This window comes from Epinephelus moara, chromosome 22, assembly GCF_006386435.1.
Source record: "Epinephelus moara isolate mb chromosome 22, YSFRI_EMoa_1.0, whole genome shotgun sequence".
NCBI lineage: Eukaryota > Metazoa > Chordata > Actinopteri > Perciformes > Serranidae > Epinephelus > Epinephelus moara.
In genome coordinates this window covers 15,444,700-15,459,786 of record NC_065527.1, presented here as the reverse complement: position 1 = coordinate 15,459,786, position 15,087 = coordinate 15,444,700, and the positions used below count along the sequence as shown (strand labels likewise).

Sequence of the window (15,087 nt, the reverse complement as noted above, 5' to 3'; positions counted from 1 at the left end):
TATTACATAATCAAGTAAGCCACCAGAAATATTTTGCTGGAGAATCAAGCTGAATGACTCCAAAACTGGTGTAACCATAAAGCAAATTGTTGGGCTGTTGGCTGTAATGCCAACCTTAATGTCATTTTTAGCCTTGCGAGCAACATGGCTCGAGGGATGGCAAAGTTGGTCTATCAGTCTGTCGGTCCATTGTTTTGATCCAGACCGAAATATCTCAATATCTGGATAATAAGAATAAGAATAATAAACTTAATTTACATAGCACTTTTCATACAAGAAATGCAGCACAAGGTGCTTTACAATAAGGGCAGTATAAGCACTGAGTGCCTCACGTGAAAGTAAGCATTAAGTACATTAAACAGACAAGGCAATTCAATATATAGGACATTTACTGTAAAACAGTTTACAAAAATGTCAAGTTAGAAGCAAAACATTCAGCAACCCTGAGTGGTCTCACTCTGGGAAGAAGTCTTAAAGCAGAGTGACCTGGCAAACATTGTGATGGGGAAACATTGTGATGGGGAAATAGATGCCATTGGCAGTGCAAATTGTGGTAGAACGCCAAGTATTAAGATGAAGATAAGTTCTGGAAACGGCAACACACCCACACACACATGGAACGTTAGATATGATGTTTGTATGAGAAGGGGTATACGAATGTTGGGTGAACTGCTCTGCAGAGTTGTCTCATTGTTCCTGTGTGTGAAGTTTGTATTTGTGTCAATAAAGTCCCTGCAAAGGCTTCAAGATTGATCCCTTGTCATAAGACTCCTTCAACAGGATTAACTGATTCATAAAATCATGGAGTTGTAAAACTATAAATCATAAAATCAAGTAAGATTTGAAAAGAGTTGCAGCAGTGTGAAGCATAAATAGAAAGTAAACGCGTAAACAAAAAGGAGTTTCAGACCTGTATCAGGAAAGTCAGAGCTAGACAAAGGCTAAAGTGAACAGATTCGTTTTTTGCTTTTCTTTTTTTTTTTTTTTTTTTAAATATCTAGCGAGGTGGCTTCCTTGATATCTATGGGTACTGTGTTCCATAGCTTTGGGGTGTAACAAAGTTTTACATAAATGTTTTTCAGACGTCATGTAAGGACTAGTGTCACAATATTGGAATTTTCTTACTACAGTATAATACCTTTAAAAATGTAGATATTCAATACCATTTTAAATGCCATGGGGGAAAAAAATTACATTTTTGTTCAAAAATACATATAACAAGGCTATAACATGAACTTTCTTGTCTTGGTTAGTAGCAGTGAACAACAAAATGACTAACAATAAGCGAGAGTGAGAAAGCATAGCTGGTGCTGGTTCATTGATTCTGTGGAAAATGAGTATTGAAGCCATTTCAAGTATTCAGAATCAATATGTATCCATAAATAGATTTTTTGGCACTACTAAGGACTGTGGTGATCCCCAAACTTTCCTCTACAGCCGCCATGAGCTTCACATTTGCAGTTGTGAGTGAAATGTCCCAAAAACTATCGGATGGATTGCCATGATATTTGGTACAGACATCAATGTTCCTGTCATGGTATTTTCAGTCATGTTGTAATAACTGTGGTGACGCCTTAACTTTTCATTTAGACATGGCAAATTGGCAATTGCTTTTGAAGTGTAAAACCAGTCCAGAAAATAGACAAAATGTCGTTGGCATCCAGTAGCCAGTTTGGACAGTTTGAGTACATGCATTTATTTTAATGTGTACATATATGTGTGTCTTTCCTTTTAACAGAGGGCCAGGAGGTGAAGGTGGGAGAGTACAATGCAATTGCTGATGTGCTGGACCTCAACAACAACTCCATAATGTTCCAAGGTATGACGTAGATACTCTATGTATGTATGTCCTTGCATTTGTGTGTGACCCCGTGAGCACTGAGACAGCGACGTAAAACTCACTGAAGAAGAAGAAAAAAGTGTGCTGGTGCATCCGATGCGTGTTTATATATATGTTAAAGGCCCATCACTTACCACCTTAGCGCTCACTTCTGTTGTTCACTTGTCCAAGTGAACCTAAACTCTCTCCAGCACACATACATACTCAGACACGACCACCACCACTCAGTGTAGGGACTGGGTACTCTCCTTTACCACTCAAAACTGTCCTCCATTGGCTAAATTATTTACCAGTCCATTTTTCACCCCTCCCGCGTTTACTTGTGTTGACATACTTTATAATTTGTTCTATCCCCCCGGCTATTCTCCCCTTCACCACCCTCCCTCTCTTTCCCCCATCTTCTCTGCCTTGCCCCACATAAAGAAACTCTAGGACAGTACCATCTAAGATGCTTGTTTCCACATCCCTGACCACAGTAAGTGGAGATGTGTAAGATGATTCCATTGCGATCGATTGGCACACTACTGGGAGAAAAATAGAGCAAAAGATAAGAAAGTGCAGTGTCTAACCACAATAACTTGACTGTGGTGCATTGAGATACATGCACTCAACCAGGAGAAACTGAGGGCCAGGAAATGGGACTCAAATAACTGGATGTCTGCTGCAGTGTCATTATTTTGTGGCTGAAGAGAAAAAGATTTGAAGGGGGCAGGTCTTAAGTGAAGAGAGACACCTCACTGGAAAAAGCAAAAATGTTCAGAAAACCACTGTTGTGCAAATACTTTAGATTCATTGATATACCATGAAACATTTGAGTAAGCAATTTCAATGCTACGTGATGTTTGAGGCGTGCTCACTGTTAGATATCGTCTTAAGCAAAATCTTGTCTCATATCACAACTTGTCCTCTTTATAGGCGTGGAGCCTCCCAAGGATCGTACGTTTGTGCGTCTGCAGCGGCGCCACATCAACGTGCCCCTCTACAGCATCCTGTCCACCATCACCATACTGGGCATGCTCATGGCAGGGGCCTTCCTGTTCTTCAACATCAAGAACCGCAACCACAGGTCAGCATTCAGCATTGGTGAAGCACAGCTTTGAGAAGGGGAGGATGAAGGGAGGGGTTAGATGAAGGGTAGCTAATGAAGGTGAAACAGATAAACGTACGGTGCAGTGGGAAAGTAAATGAGGGGTTGGTGCAAAGGGAGAAAGAAGAGGGGGATGAATGAAGGATGAGAAGAATCAGCGGAGATTGAATGGTATTGAAGTGAAGGGATGATTAACTGCTGCAGGTACATTATTTCTTATTTCACTCTCTTTCATACCTAAATATCATACTGAAGCATTTTTGATGAAGAGGACCTGTTTTATTCTATTCTATTCTAATCTAATCTAATCTTTTCTACCAGACTAATCAAGATGTCCAGTCCCTACATGAACAACCTGATCATCCTAGGAGGCATGCTCTCCTACGCCTCTATCTTCCTGTTTGGTCTTGATGGGGGTTTCGTGTCTGACAAAGAGTTTGAGACTCTGTGCACTGTGAGTTCCCTCTTGCCTAATATCAGCCGGAATTGCCAACTCATTACACATCGTTTCCATTTTCAGTCTGACATTTTGTCCACTGGGGGAGGGGGTAGGCCTGTTTGACGATATATGAACATAACCCTTAATCATTTTGCTGACCTCGATATTGTTTTTGCATGAGTTTACATAAAAATGTCACCAAAATTTTAGCCAACATGATGCCAGAATAACCAACAGTGGTTTCCTGAGATAAGATTTGGGTACAGCGATTCTTCCTTTTTTCCTCCCCACCCATGCCTACTTGCACGAGTTCAAAGACACATACAACAACGCTTCAGAGATGACACAGCGTAGCTTACTGATAGCCTGCAGTTGCGGTTTTTGAGTGGAAGATGCACAGTCCTAGTTAGTCGTTAGCTTGCCAGCCCCTGTAAACGAGTCAAAAAGTCTATCATTTGTACAGTAGTTTTACCTTCCAAGAACTTTATCCACCACTTCATAAATCCACAAGCAAACCGCCTGGCTCCTGGGCCGTCCATCCCTGGGAGCCGACTGCAGCACACGGGCTGGATCATAGAGGTAACTGCGGTGTTCCCAGAGCCTGGAAAGCTTGTCTATTACACGAAAGAGGCATCGCTTGGTTTTGTTTCTGTTGGACAAATAAGTAATTTTGGGCTACTCCTATAAAGGCACTATCATTTTATATATTCTTAATTGTGAATATTAACAGGTGCTAATTAGTTTTTGAAAAAAAGGTTTAATTTTTTTTCGTATTCCAACTCCAATATCTGAATATTCTTAAGAATTTTAAGTTCATAGCTCTTTCAAAGGGTGTTTTACTGTAGCATTATCATGTTAATCTGTTATATCAGTGGCATAAAGTGGTCTCAAAATGACAATATTTTTTATCACAATTATTTCTGAAGTGATAGATTGTCCAACAACATAGTTATTGTGCAGACATATCCATCTGAATCTAACTTCCTATTAAGTCCACATTGATGCATAGCCATGACAACATACTTGTTTTGCCGGAGTTTTAGGGGGTGGAGCAGAGCGAAGTAAAACATACTATGATTTTGGGGCGATACTTTGAAGAAATGTCAATTCAGAACAGCCTCAATAGCAGTGTCTGTCTCGTCTAAAGCACTTGTTGTTGCTGAGATCTACCGCTGTGGTGCTCATTGGATTGGTTTTTATTTCAAACAAGAAACCGCTGTGTCATGTCACTGTGCTAAGCGAATCAGTCAGCTCGGTGGAGTGGGCCGATTTCAAGGTCTGCACAAAGTCTGATTTTTACTACACAATTATTGTGGCCAAAAAAGTTAACTGTAAAAAGTTCACAAGAAAAAGAAATTGGAAAAAAAAAATGCTATCAGTCAAATTAATCTTTAATTTTGTCTAATGTGCATTTTGGCTCTTCTTTTTTGCAAATGAATTACACTCAAATTACAAGTGCAGGGAGTTGGAGAAAGAGTCTGTAACCATAACTGTACAGAAGTGTACAAGTGTAGCAGTTGCACTTAATGGGTAGTGGAAAGGCAACCAGATGGCACTGGGGGAGGGAGACAAAGCAAGAACGGAAAGAAACATAAATGATTAAGAGGTGCTGGATTACTTACACAATATTATTGTATGTGTATTATTAACAAGATATCAGTATTTCATTTTTAAGTATCACAGTTATTGTAAGTACTGGTATAAGTACTTAACACTCTGAAACATAAAATTATGAAAAGCATTTGGGTTGTATCCCCGACATTCTATTCTGTTTCAGTAGTGCCATTGAACCCTGCTCATTGGCTAACAAAAGAGGTGTGAACATGAGCTGAAAAATGGAGAATACTGCTGAAACACTAATCACATGCACTCTGTGTCCAACTCTAAGTGAAAACTGATTGAATCTCTCTCTCTGGCTCTCTCTGGCTCTCTAGCTAGCATGGAGCACATTAAGTGTCTCCCCCCAGGTAGCATTACTGTGTGACTATGTAGATGCTGGATTAATTAAAGAGTTTTGATTACAGTGATAACAGGTTTCCACTGAGATACCCCCCTCTCCCAGACACAGACACACACACACACACACATGCACACCAGAGTAATGTTAGGCAGGGCACGTCTCGAGCTGCCACCACCTGGCTGAAGCTTTGCTGCAGAGCTAAAACAGAGCTTGTCACTTCAGACGAGGTTCTTCAGCAAAGGACCACAGAGGTTGATCCATTCACCGCCAATCAATATGTGCTGGTCTCCCTGAGAATTGATGGTGTAATTGTTTTTTTGGTGTCTTCTTTACCCAGTGCTCTGTCCCTGCCCTGCTTTATTTCTCTCTAGAGTGGCAGGTGAAAAGAGCCAGGTGTAAATGTTTGAAGCTTTACAGTGTGTGTGTGGTGCAGAAGGGGCTCACACACAGAAGTACACATAAAACAAACATGTACCACACACAGCAGTCTAACATATACAGTAAAAAGAAGCACTCTGTAGCTATTTTAGGAGTTCATAGTCTCTATTCAAATTCTAAGCTTTTAAAACACGTCAGCAGTGTCCTTTGTGCCAGAGCAGTAAGAGGTCTACATTTTGTTTCTCATTAAGATGAAACGCTCTCAGGAGTGTGACAGCTTCCATGGTCCAGGACGTTCTCCCAGAGCTCCACACTTGGAGAGGAAAAATAAATCTGACAGCTTCTTATTTTTAGAAGCCTTCAAGAAGCTATTTTGAATGAACTTCTTGAGAGAAATGCAAATACCTGTCAGATCAGATGATGTTTTAAGCCTTGATCACCACTTTGAGACATGACAAAATTATGTGTGTGCCTGTTGTTTTGATAGGTTCGGACATGGATCCTCATCGTTGGATACACAACAGCTTTCGGTGCCATGTTTGCCAAGACCTGGAGGGTGCACGCCATCTTTAAGAATGTGAAGATGAAGAAGAAGGTATTGAAAAATATGAGTGACTAAGAGGTTATATATAGCAGTGCTATTTATTGTAGAATTAGTTTGTTTGCCTTCTTGACAAATGCGCTTTGATTTTTCATTCATTTTTTTTTCTTTCTTTTTATTTTTTGATACATATCTCGGTTCTGAACTGTTTATTTCTTACCACATCGTGCACCGTGTAGGAACTACTACTTCATATAATCACAAACATCTCCATTAAAACATGTAGACCTGACAGTCTTAACCAGGAAGCCTCACATGTCTTTTGAAAGCCCAGCACTGGTGTGTGGGTGCTTGTATTCACACTCATGCTTTTTAACAAACACTCTGAAAGACTGGCAGCCCCTGGCACCTGCTTTTAGAATCTTCTCTGGGAGAAAAAAAAAAAAAAAGATTCAGAAATACAAATGGCTTTTTAAACATCTGACACAATCTGTTTCACTGGCCTGGTTATATAAAGTGGCGCCGAGCTCACCGAGTGTTGTAACTGTGCTTGGCCTTTTTGTATTTATAGATCTCGCTCTCCCCCTCTCTTTGTCTCTCTCCCACCCTCTCTCTCCCTCACCCTCTTGCATATTGGAGGAAGTGTGGGTGGCCTGCCAGAGAGAGAGAGGGAGAGAGAGCAGGAAGAGAGGGAGGAGTGAGGGATGGATCAAAGAGTCGGAGAGGTTGGAGGGATGTAGGGAAGTAGTGGCAGAAGGGAGGGTGGAGAGACAGACGGAGGAAGGCAAAGCAGGGCAGAACAAGGGACAAGACAAACAACGTGGTACAAATGGCAAAGAAAGTAGGTTGGACTCTGTGAGAAGAAAATGGGGAAGCTGGAAAAAGAGGCCAAAAGATGTTGGAAGATAAAGATAATCCAGATTACGGGTTAGAAGACAGGGAGGCATGACAGATCTCCACTTTATCTTGAGTTTCCATTTCAGTTCTACAATTGTGTCAACGCAAGATCGCCACTTTTTTCCAGCTGTTTCCAAATAAATGACTTGGCCTTTCAAATTCATTGTCTTATTGAGATTTGAGGAATACAAAACAGTTTTGCGTCTCCAAGCTCAGCATCTTTGCTCTAACCCTTCAATGCCAATTATCTCTGCTCAGTCCGCCCTCTCCCACCTTCTTCCCCGCGCTAACAGAGACAAAACCAATGTTTCTTCAGATGCAGTATTTACCCCTACTGCATATTTCAGCCCTTAAACCTCAAGTTGTATTCTCTGTTGGTTCATGGCCTGGGTCTGTTTGCAGGACACACACGCAGCACACTCCCTCCATACTGATTGAGTTCAGGTGCTTTGGCTTCAGTAGAGTGATAGTTGCTGTTGGTGCCCTGAAATCTCTGTCAACGGCTGTCAGGGGAGGGACAAGCTCAAGTGTTAGCCATCTTTTCTTCAAACAGTAGGGCTGGAACTGCATCCTTCACTCCTTCCTCCTCAGCCTGGAACACTGGGAGAGCACAGATTGTAAATCAGGGGTGTGTTCGATAAGGGTTCCACTCGGCAGGCTACGGACGCACTCCTTCACGTCTTAAAGAGCTCAGTGCCGGAGACAGCATTGGGGGGGGGACTCCAAATACACACAAACACACACCACAGACACAGATAAGCATACACACTTTCAAAACACAACCCTTTACCCCCGTAGCAGCTATTTGTCAGTCTTGCTATCACAGTAATTCACTGAGTACTCCTTTGTGACACATAGCTGGATACATGTGCATGCACGCACACACACAAACAAGCACACAGGACAAAGCGAAACAAACACACAGTACCTCATTAGCTCATTACACATGCTTGCATAAATACATATTCATAAACACACAAACTGACCGTGCACACACCAGTCGAGGTTGTCTGAAAATAACATCATGAGCAACTTCTAAGGTGTCACACTACTTCACTGATCTTAGTAGATCAGAAGTAGTATACTGTTGTTGTTACGACACCCTGAGGTTTGGCTACTGCATTTAAACTCAGAATATGTTACAGTATTACAGCAGACACAGCTCGGCCCTGGCCTTTGCGCTACACAGTAGAGGGAAATAGACTTAATTCTGGACCTTGAAAACAGTACTCATAACTCGGAGTGTACTTCAGTCTTTCAAAGCACTGACCCACATCTCATGGGCAGCGGCTGGACTTGTGGAGAATAGAGACATTTTTATCTCTATTTTTTATTCTCAATCATGTCTGGGTCATGTGTGTATTCAGTGTTTCCATTATTTGGTCTTTCTCTCCAACAGTGAATGAACTTTATATAGCACCTTTCAAGCACAGAATGTAGCACAAAGTGTTGTACAATTCAGCGGCAGATACACACACACAGCAGGGAGAACAAAGTCATCAGTAGAGACAAAATCACTGGATCCCAACTGGTATGTCAGAGTGCCAATATTACTGGGGGAAAGAAAACAGTACATAACACGTTAGGTAATTTAGAGTCATTACATACTTTTTCCTAACAGACTCCATAACATATCACAGTTGAGCAGATGGTGGTGTAGAGCTTTTTTATGTAAATTTCTCCAAATTATCACACATATTTTTGTTACAACTATTTACTTGTTAGAATAACAGAATTTTACTTTTACTTATTACTAGTACTGGCTCATGGGCTTTCTTGCCAGATTTGGTGACTTGTAAGACACTGTTAGTGACACTTTTTTTCCAAAAAAAAAGCAGCTAGCAGCATATCTAGCAACTTTTTGGTCAGATCGTAAAGCTACAGTTGGTAACTTTTCTGAAAATAGATTTGTGTCATATTTGCTGAAACTGTCACTGTATCCTTAAAGAATTACAAGAGACCAATAGTCTGTGAAAAAAATCATGTCCCTCCTCCTCTAGAATCTACCGAAGCACACCAAACTCAACCAATCAGAGCCGAGGAGTCTCTAACTGTGGTCAAACTCTCAAACTAGACAGCGCTGATCAAATATTAATCAAGATTCTCTTACTGCATTCTGTATTTCCCATCTCGAATGTTTTCAGAATGAAGTTTAGTGTTCTGTTTAGCTGTTAAATGATAGTTGACCAAAGTACCGCTCACCAGCCACACAAACTTTCTCATTTTACAGCTAAACAGTACACTAAAAATATGTTTCTGAAAACATTTGAGGTCAGAAATAGGCAGTGCAGTTGCAGAGTTTTGATGTATTTTTGATCAGTGCTGCCAAGTTTGGCAGTTTGACCACAGGTTTTTGTTTACATGCTGTACGGAAATTAGAAGCGCTACAAAGCAACAAAGTAGGCAGAGGAACATGATGGGTTTTTTTGCCAGATTATCCGTTTCATGTAGTCCTAAAGTAAACATAGTGACAGTTTAAGCAAATGTGAAATAAGTTATGTGTAATAAAAGTTTGATTCTTCTCCTTGAGGAGTCTCCAGTAATTCTCAGTGAATGTGCACTAATATGGCTCTGGATTGAATGCTTTCAGTGGGTGGAACAGAACAACAGCACGTTTATTCAACCAATCATCAGCCTGACAGAGACATGAATGTGCGTGCTCAGTGACTAATCACTGATCCCCATTGTTTTTTTTTCTAAATGCTTTAACTTTACTATTTAAGTTTGATTTTATTTTGTCAGATAGACAGAGTTAACAATGGTGAATTCATTCCAGTGCATCATTATCTCCCTATTCATAATAATTAAGTTACAGAGTCGACACAATAGCCTTCAGAAATATGTTAACATTAGAGGTAGATTGAGGAGCTGCTTGAAAAAGAAATTTAATGTTATATCTAGTTACAGTCAGTTTCTTTAGGGTTTTAAAATCTCTAACATTATAGATCTGCAAATTAGAACTAAATATCATCGAGCAACAACTAGCACCTTTTCCTGCAGGCTGTAGCCACTTCACACTGAAAATAGTAGCAACACTGACCAGACTTCATTTTATTTAATATACAGTTATTTTTGTTTTCGCCCATCTTGGTGTCAAATATTTTTTACTGGCTTTGAAGCAGCCATTTTCTCTGCTCTGCCTCTGTCTTCCTCTAAACTCCCCTGAAGCACTGAAGCATTTCTACAAGAAATGTCCCTTCGTCTTGCCTTGTCTATATTTGTTCAATGCCAACACCATCAAAAGACACCAGATCAAAAAACAACCCCCTCACGCATCTCATCCTGAGCCCACCGGCGGATGGAGACCTGTGTGAGACCACCGTGCTGCATTTGGGCTATGCGATACTCTCCAAACAGAGCCCAGCCTGTGTTCCCTGACCTTTCCTTTGATCTGCCGTTTCAGACAGTCAAACGCTATTATAAATAAAGATCACAAACAGGTCACGGCTTTCATCCCTCTAAAGTTCATGGTACAAAAGAGGAGCTGTAGTGGTCAACAGCGATGGCTCCTGTTTGGTGGCTCTTTTCCACATTCTCTGGCCGCAAGGTAACAAAATCAGGGCTTGCTGGTGGCATTGTTTTCACAGGATGAATGTCCACCAGTGGTTCTTCATCCTGGGCCAATAGAGTGCAGTCTACCAATATGTGACAGTGTAAAAGAATCTCGAACAAGGCCAAAAACGTGATCTGAATAAAACAGAAATGCGTATGAGTATGTGCAACTTAACTAATTTTAACAATACTTCCAGTCATCAGCACCTCATTGCAACCCTGTGCACAGCTGTTCTATATATACAGTGTAAAAGAGTATCAGTAACAAATTCTAAGCCAGATCTCAGTCTTTTGGACTTTCAGTTTGGCTGGGTTTCTTTCCTAGTAGGTGGTTAATTGCAGCTAAATGCATTGTAATCAGACCCTGATTAGATGTTAGGGTGAAACCAGCAGGGCTCCAGGTCCTGAGATAGGATGAGAATCACATAATTATAGTGGTCAATAAGACATGTTGTTTGAAATGCCTCTGCAGACACACACACAGTTGCATAACACTCGCAGGTGTGTGCTATTGGGCTAATATGAGCATCTAATCTTCCTTTCCCGCTCCAGATCATAAAGGACCAGAAGCTGTTGATCATCGTTGGCGGGATGCTACTAATCGACTTATGCATCCTCATTTGCTGGCAGATTGTGGACCCGCTTAAGAGGACTGTGGAAGAGTACAGCTTGGAGGTCAGTGTGCATTTCTATGTTTTTTTCACATGTCGTTTAAACTTGCGCTTGATTGTGGTTTTATTTATGTTGCTTTAACATGATTTGCCCCAGCTGGGAGAATCCCAGTGACACAGATTCTTGCTAAAAATGCCTGTGTATTTGGAGTTTAGGCAAACAAAATGTCCGCCTTGGGCTGTATCGCGAGCATCTTTGTTGTGCTTGTTATTTTTGGGTCAGGATGTGAGCCATCACTGCCTCCTGCGCTCATCCCATGGCCGGACATTTGCCAGCTTGGATGTGAGACTTTGGCAAGGCCTGCTGGAAAAGAGGCACTTGGCATCACTTTCTCCTTGCTGGAGAGGTGGCGTGGTGTAGAATAGAAATGAACTCTGCTTCGCTGTGATTGGTTAGAGTAGGCTCAGATTCCCTGAGATTGGTACAGGATTAGTCTAGCTGTGCGCCCAATTGGCTAAAATGAACATACTGTAGCTTTGGCATTAGAGGTTGATGGTGTGTGAAGTGTGTTTTCAGCATGACATATTAGCACATAACTGTCAGTGGTATTAAGGGAATGCAGACTGAATTAGAAAGGCACAACTGCATATTTATTTCCTCAGAGGATTTAGTCACTTTGGTTAAAGTGGCAGATTGAGTTTTAATGGGTTTTTTTTTTTTTCATATTTCTGTAGTATAAAATATTATGCAAGTACAGCTTCACTGTTTAGTACATCTGTCTTTCTGTACAGATTAACACTAAGACAGTGGGTTAAATGCTTGAGTCAGGAAGATTTCGAGCTGCATAAATTAAAACAGCGTTGAGCCTAGTCTTTTTATTTTTGTTTTTGTTTTTGAGAATATTAGCTCATGCTGTTAAGTAGATGGTTCTGTGTTCCACTGGTTAAACATAAGAGGCTGCGGGACACATTCATACCTCAATCTATTAAATTGTTACACAGAAAGATTGGCTCACCTTAGACTGAGGGCAGCTAATGGTAAAATGGGTTATAGAGCTGGTGCAGTGAGGGATATTGTACAATTGGGATGGGAACTGTATCTGTGTGTGACACCGTGCTGTTAGTAATGAAATACACTGCAGCTGTGGTTTGATAAATCTGAATTTATCAAAGTATGTTTGGCTGCTTTATAGACTAACAATAATGTGTCCTCTGATGTCACTTTAAGGCCTTTAAGGTGGGTTTTGCTTTCATACCTGTTTATTGGATATGTCCATGTCACTGAGTGTGTTGAAGTAACAACAGCATTATTGAAAAATCTATTTTACGTTGCTATACGTTATTCCCTTAATAGGCTGACAAATAAAAACAGGAGAGATTATGTTTACTTTACTGTTGCTGCTAACAACTTGACAAGCAGGAGCTATTATTCCACTGCAGCTCAGATGAAATCATCTGTCTTTGAAGACCCCACACTATGGATACAGCCAAGTGGAGACGTTCACTAATGAGTTGTCTTTTAAGTCCCCTATATGTCTGCATGTAGGCCGTGAGACTGTTAACTGGCTCCCATGAGACCAAAGTCTCCGGAAATTGACGGCATTGGTTGGCTCCTCATTGACCCTTGTACTAAACAGAGGTTATCAAAAGGTCACTGCAGTGAAAGGCTCTAATGCTCGGTTTTTATGGAGACTCCTTTTGATCGTATTGAATGGATTTTCATGTTGTTTGCTTGCTTGTTGCCAAGGTCCTGCGGGGGATGGAAGGGTGGCTGACACTGTCTGGCACCCAGTTTTGACTTTTCTGTGTCTTCAATTAAATGGAAGCCCTGTGAAGTGATAAATAGCGCTAATCTAAGAGTGCCATGAGAAGGTCAGCTTTTCTGAGGTTATTTTTTTTTCCGTCTTAGTCCTTGATGAAAAGATTCCTGTGGGAGATCTCTGAGGAAGAAACTGGTGTAGAGATGAATGATATCTTAGCAGACTTATTTACATTCTTGTGCTCCTTGTGGCGTACTCTGAAGGTATACTTAGCACATTTGTACAACTCTAGACAAAGCCGTATTTCCTTTGTGATGATAGCCACTTATATATTTAAGCCTGCCTAAAGGGTGTAGCAAAGCCTTGCTTAACATATTCATTGGTGAATGTTGTCAGTGTATGCAGTCGGGTCCTCGTGGAGTATTCTCAGACTCTAAGCCCCCGGCCAGGGGAGAGTTGTGAATATATTAACCACTCAGTGCAGGAGTCTGCATCCCCCCTGGGGTCGTGGATCTGCATGCCTGGGCTGAGGCAGAGGCTCCACATGCCTGCCTGGCCTGCCAGATTTCCAGCACCAGCAGCAGTGGACCCTTGGGGCCCAGCTGTGGGAAAGGCAGCCTGGAGCTCCTCTGGGCCTCTATGCTTGTCAGGTGGGACCAGAAACCAGAAGGCAACCCAAAAACCCAGAAAGAGGGCAGGAGAAAATGAAAAACATTACGGACAAATTACGGTAATAAACAACATGGATAAACATATTGCACTATTACCAAAGACAGAGGAGAGTTAGGCTGCATTCAGATGGACATTATCGCTGCATCAAATAACACCACCACCTCATTCATTTCAATGAGGCTGCTGCATTGGCACAGCAGGGGCAACAAATTAGTCAAGCTGGACTTACTGGATCATATTTCATTTTCTATCCACTACCTGTAGAAACATGCCCCCGCCAACATGGCCCCTTGTGTTTTTTAACACGTTGCTATTTTTGGTCTGAACGCTCACTTGAAATGGAGATGATTTGGTGAGTGGGTGAGGAATGGGACCATGGTGGATGGTCTCCATAGGGCTCAGGAGCCAGTGAGACTAGCTCTGACTGACTAACAGTAATTGGCGCAAGGAGAAGGACCATTAGTTACCCAGTTTCCTGTGAGCTCTCACATCATGCTAGGCCACCCCTCCCCTGTGACTTCTTCTGTCTGTTGTCTTTTCCTTTTTTCCATCTCTTTCTCTCTCTCCCTGTCATCACCAGGATCTCCTCTCCTCCCCCCTTGCATTTCCCCTCCCCACTGTGGAGGATTGGGAATAACATTGACCTTGGGTTCACATCACTGCAACTACCTGTTGTACCCAAGGGTATGCGGTATGACAACGTGGTGTTATTGAACTGTCACCGTGCTTGCTAGTCCACCGCATTTGTTGTTTGAACCATTACACGGGAGGGTTTCCTTATTGACTCAGGGCCAACATGGGTACCCACACATTGTTTACAGGAGAGGTTCTGCAGCTGCTTTTTCAGTTTAGATACACATACAGTGTGAAGACACTCAGGGACGATCATCAATGCAAGTGTGTGTTCAGGAGGGACACTTACTGTAGTATACTTAAGTTGGTACTCCTGCATGCACACATATTCCCTGTGGTGGTCACAGACACGCGTTCATCTAAATATTGTAAGTTGTTAAATGGCCATGGTTGAGATTTTGGGTAAAATTATCTTGCTCATGCTTTACCCAGTGGAAACATGGGCAAAGTCAATACTCTGCATCACCGGGGGTGAACCCACTGCTCTGAATCCAGCAAGCTAAGCTTAATGAGCTACCATTAGCAAAACTAGGGCATCCCCCTTTGCATCCTTTATTAGCATTAGCAAGAAGATGAAACTGTGAAGAGGCTGACAATAGATCCTTGTGGAATGCTTCATAAAACATGACTGATTTAATACCCTCCCAAATAAAAGTAAAGAAGGGCCAGAGATCATGTTGGGAGCTAAGTCTTTGAGACTCAAAAATGAGAGGAGAG

General features: G+C 41.7%; 1 protein-coding gene across 2 annotated transcripts in view; it reads left to right on the top strand.

Annotated features, from left to right (window-relative positions):
* Window positions 1-15,087, top strand: part of gabbr2 (gamma-aminobutyric acid (GABA) B receptor, 2) — a 227,339-nt gene that overhangs the window by 148,507 nt on the left and 63,745 nt on the right. For both annotated transcript variants that reach the window (XM_050035369.1, XM_050035367.1), the window contains exons 9-13: window positions 1,739-1,819; window positions 2,756-2,906; window positions 3,249-3,381; window positions 6,192-6,299; window positions 11,247-11,369. In XM_050035369.1, coding sequence (XP_049891326.1) covers window positions 1,739-1,819; window positions 2,756-2,906; window positions 3,249-3,381; window positions 6,192-6,299; window positions 11,247-11,369 — 596 coding nt within the window. The remainder of the gene's footprint in view (window positions 1-1,738; window positions 1,820-2,755; window positions 2,907-3,248; window positions 3,382-6,191; window positions 6,300-11,246; window positions 11,370-15,087) is intronic.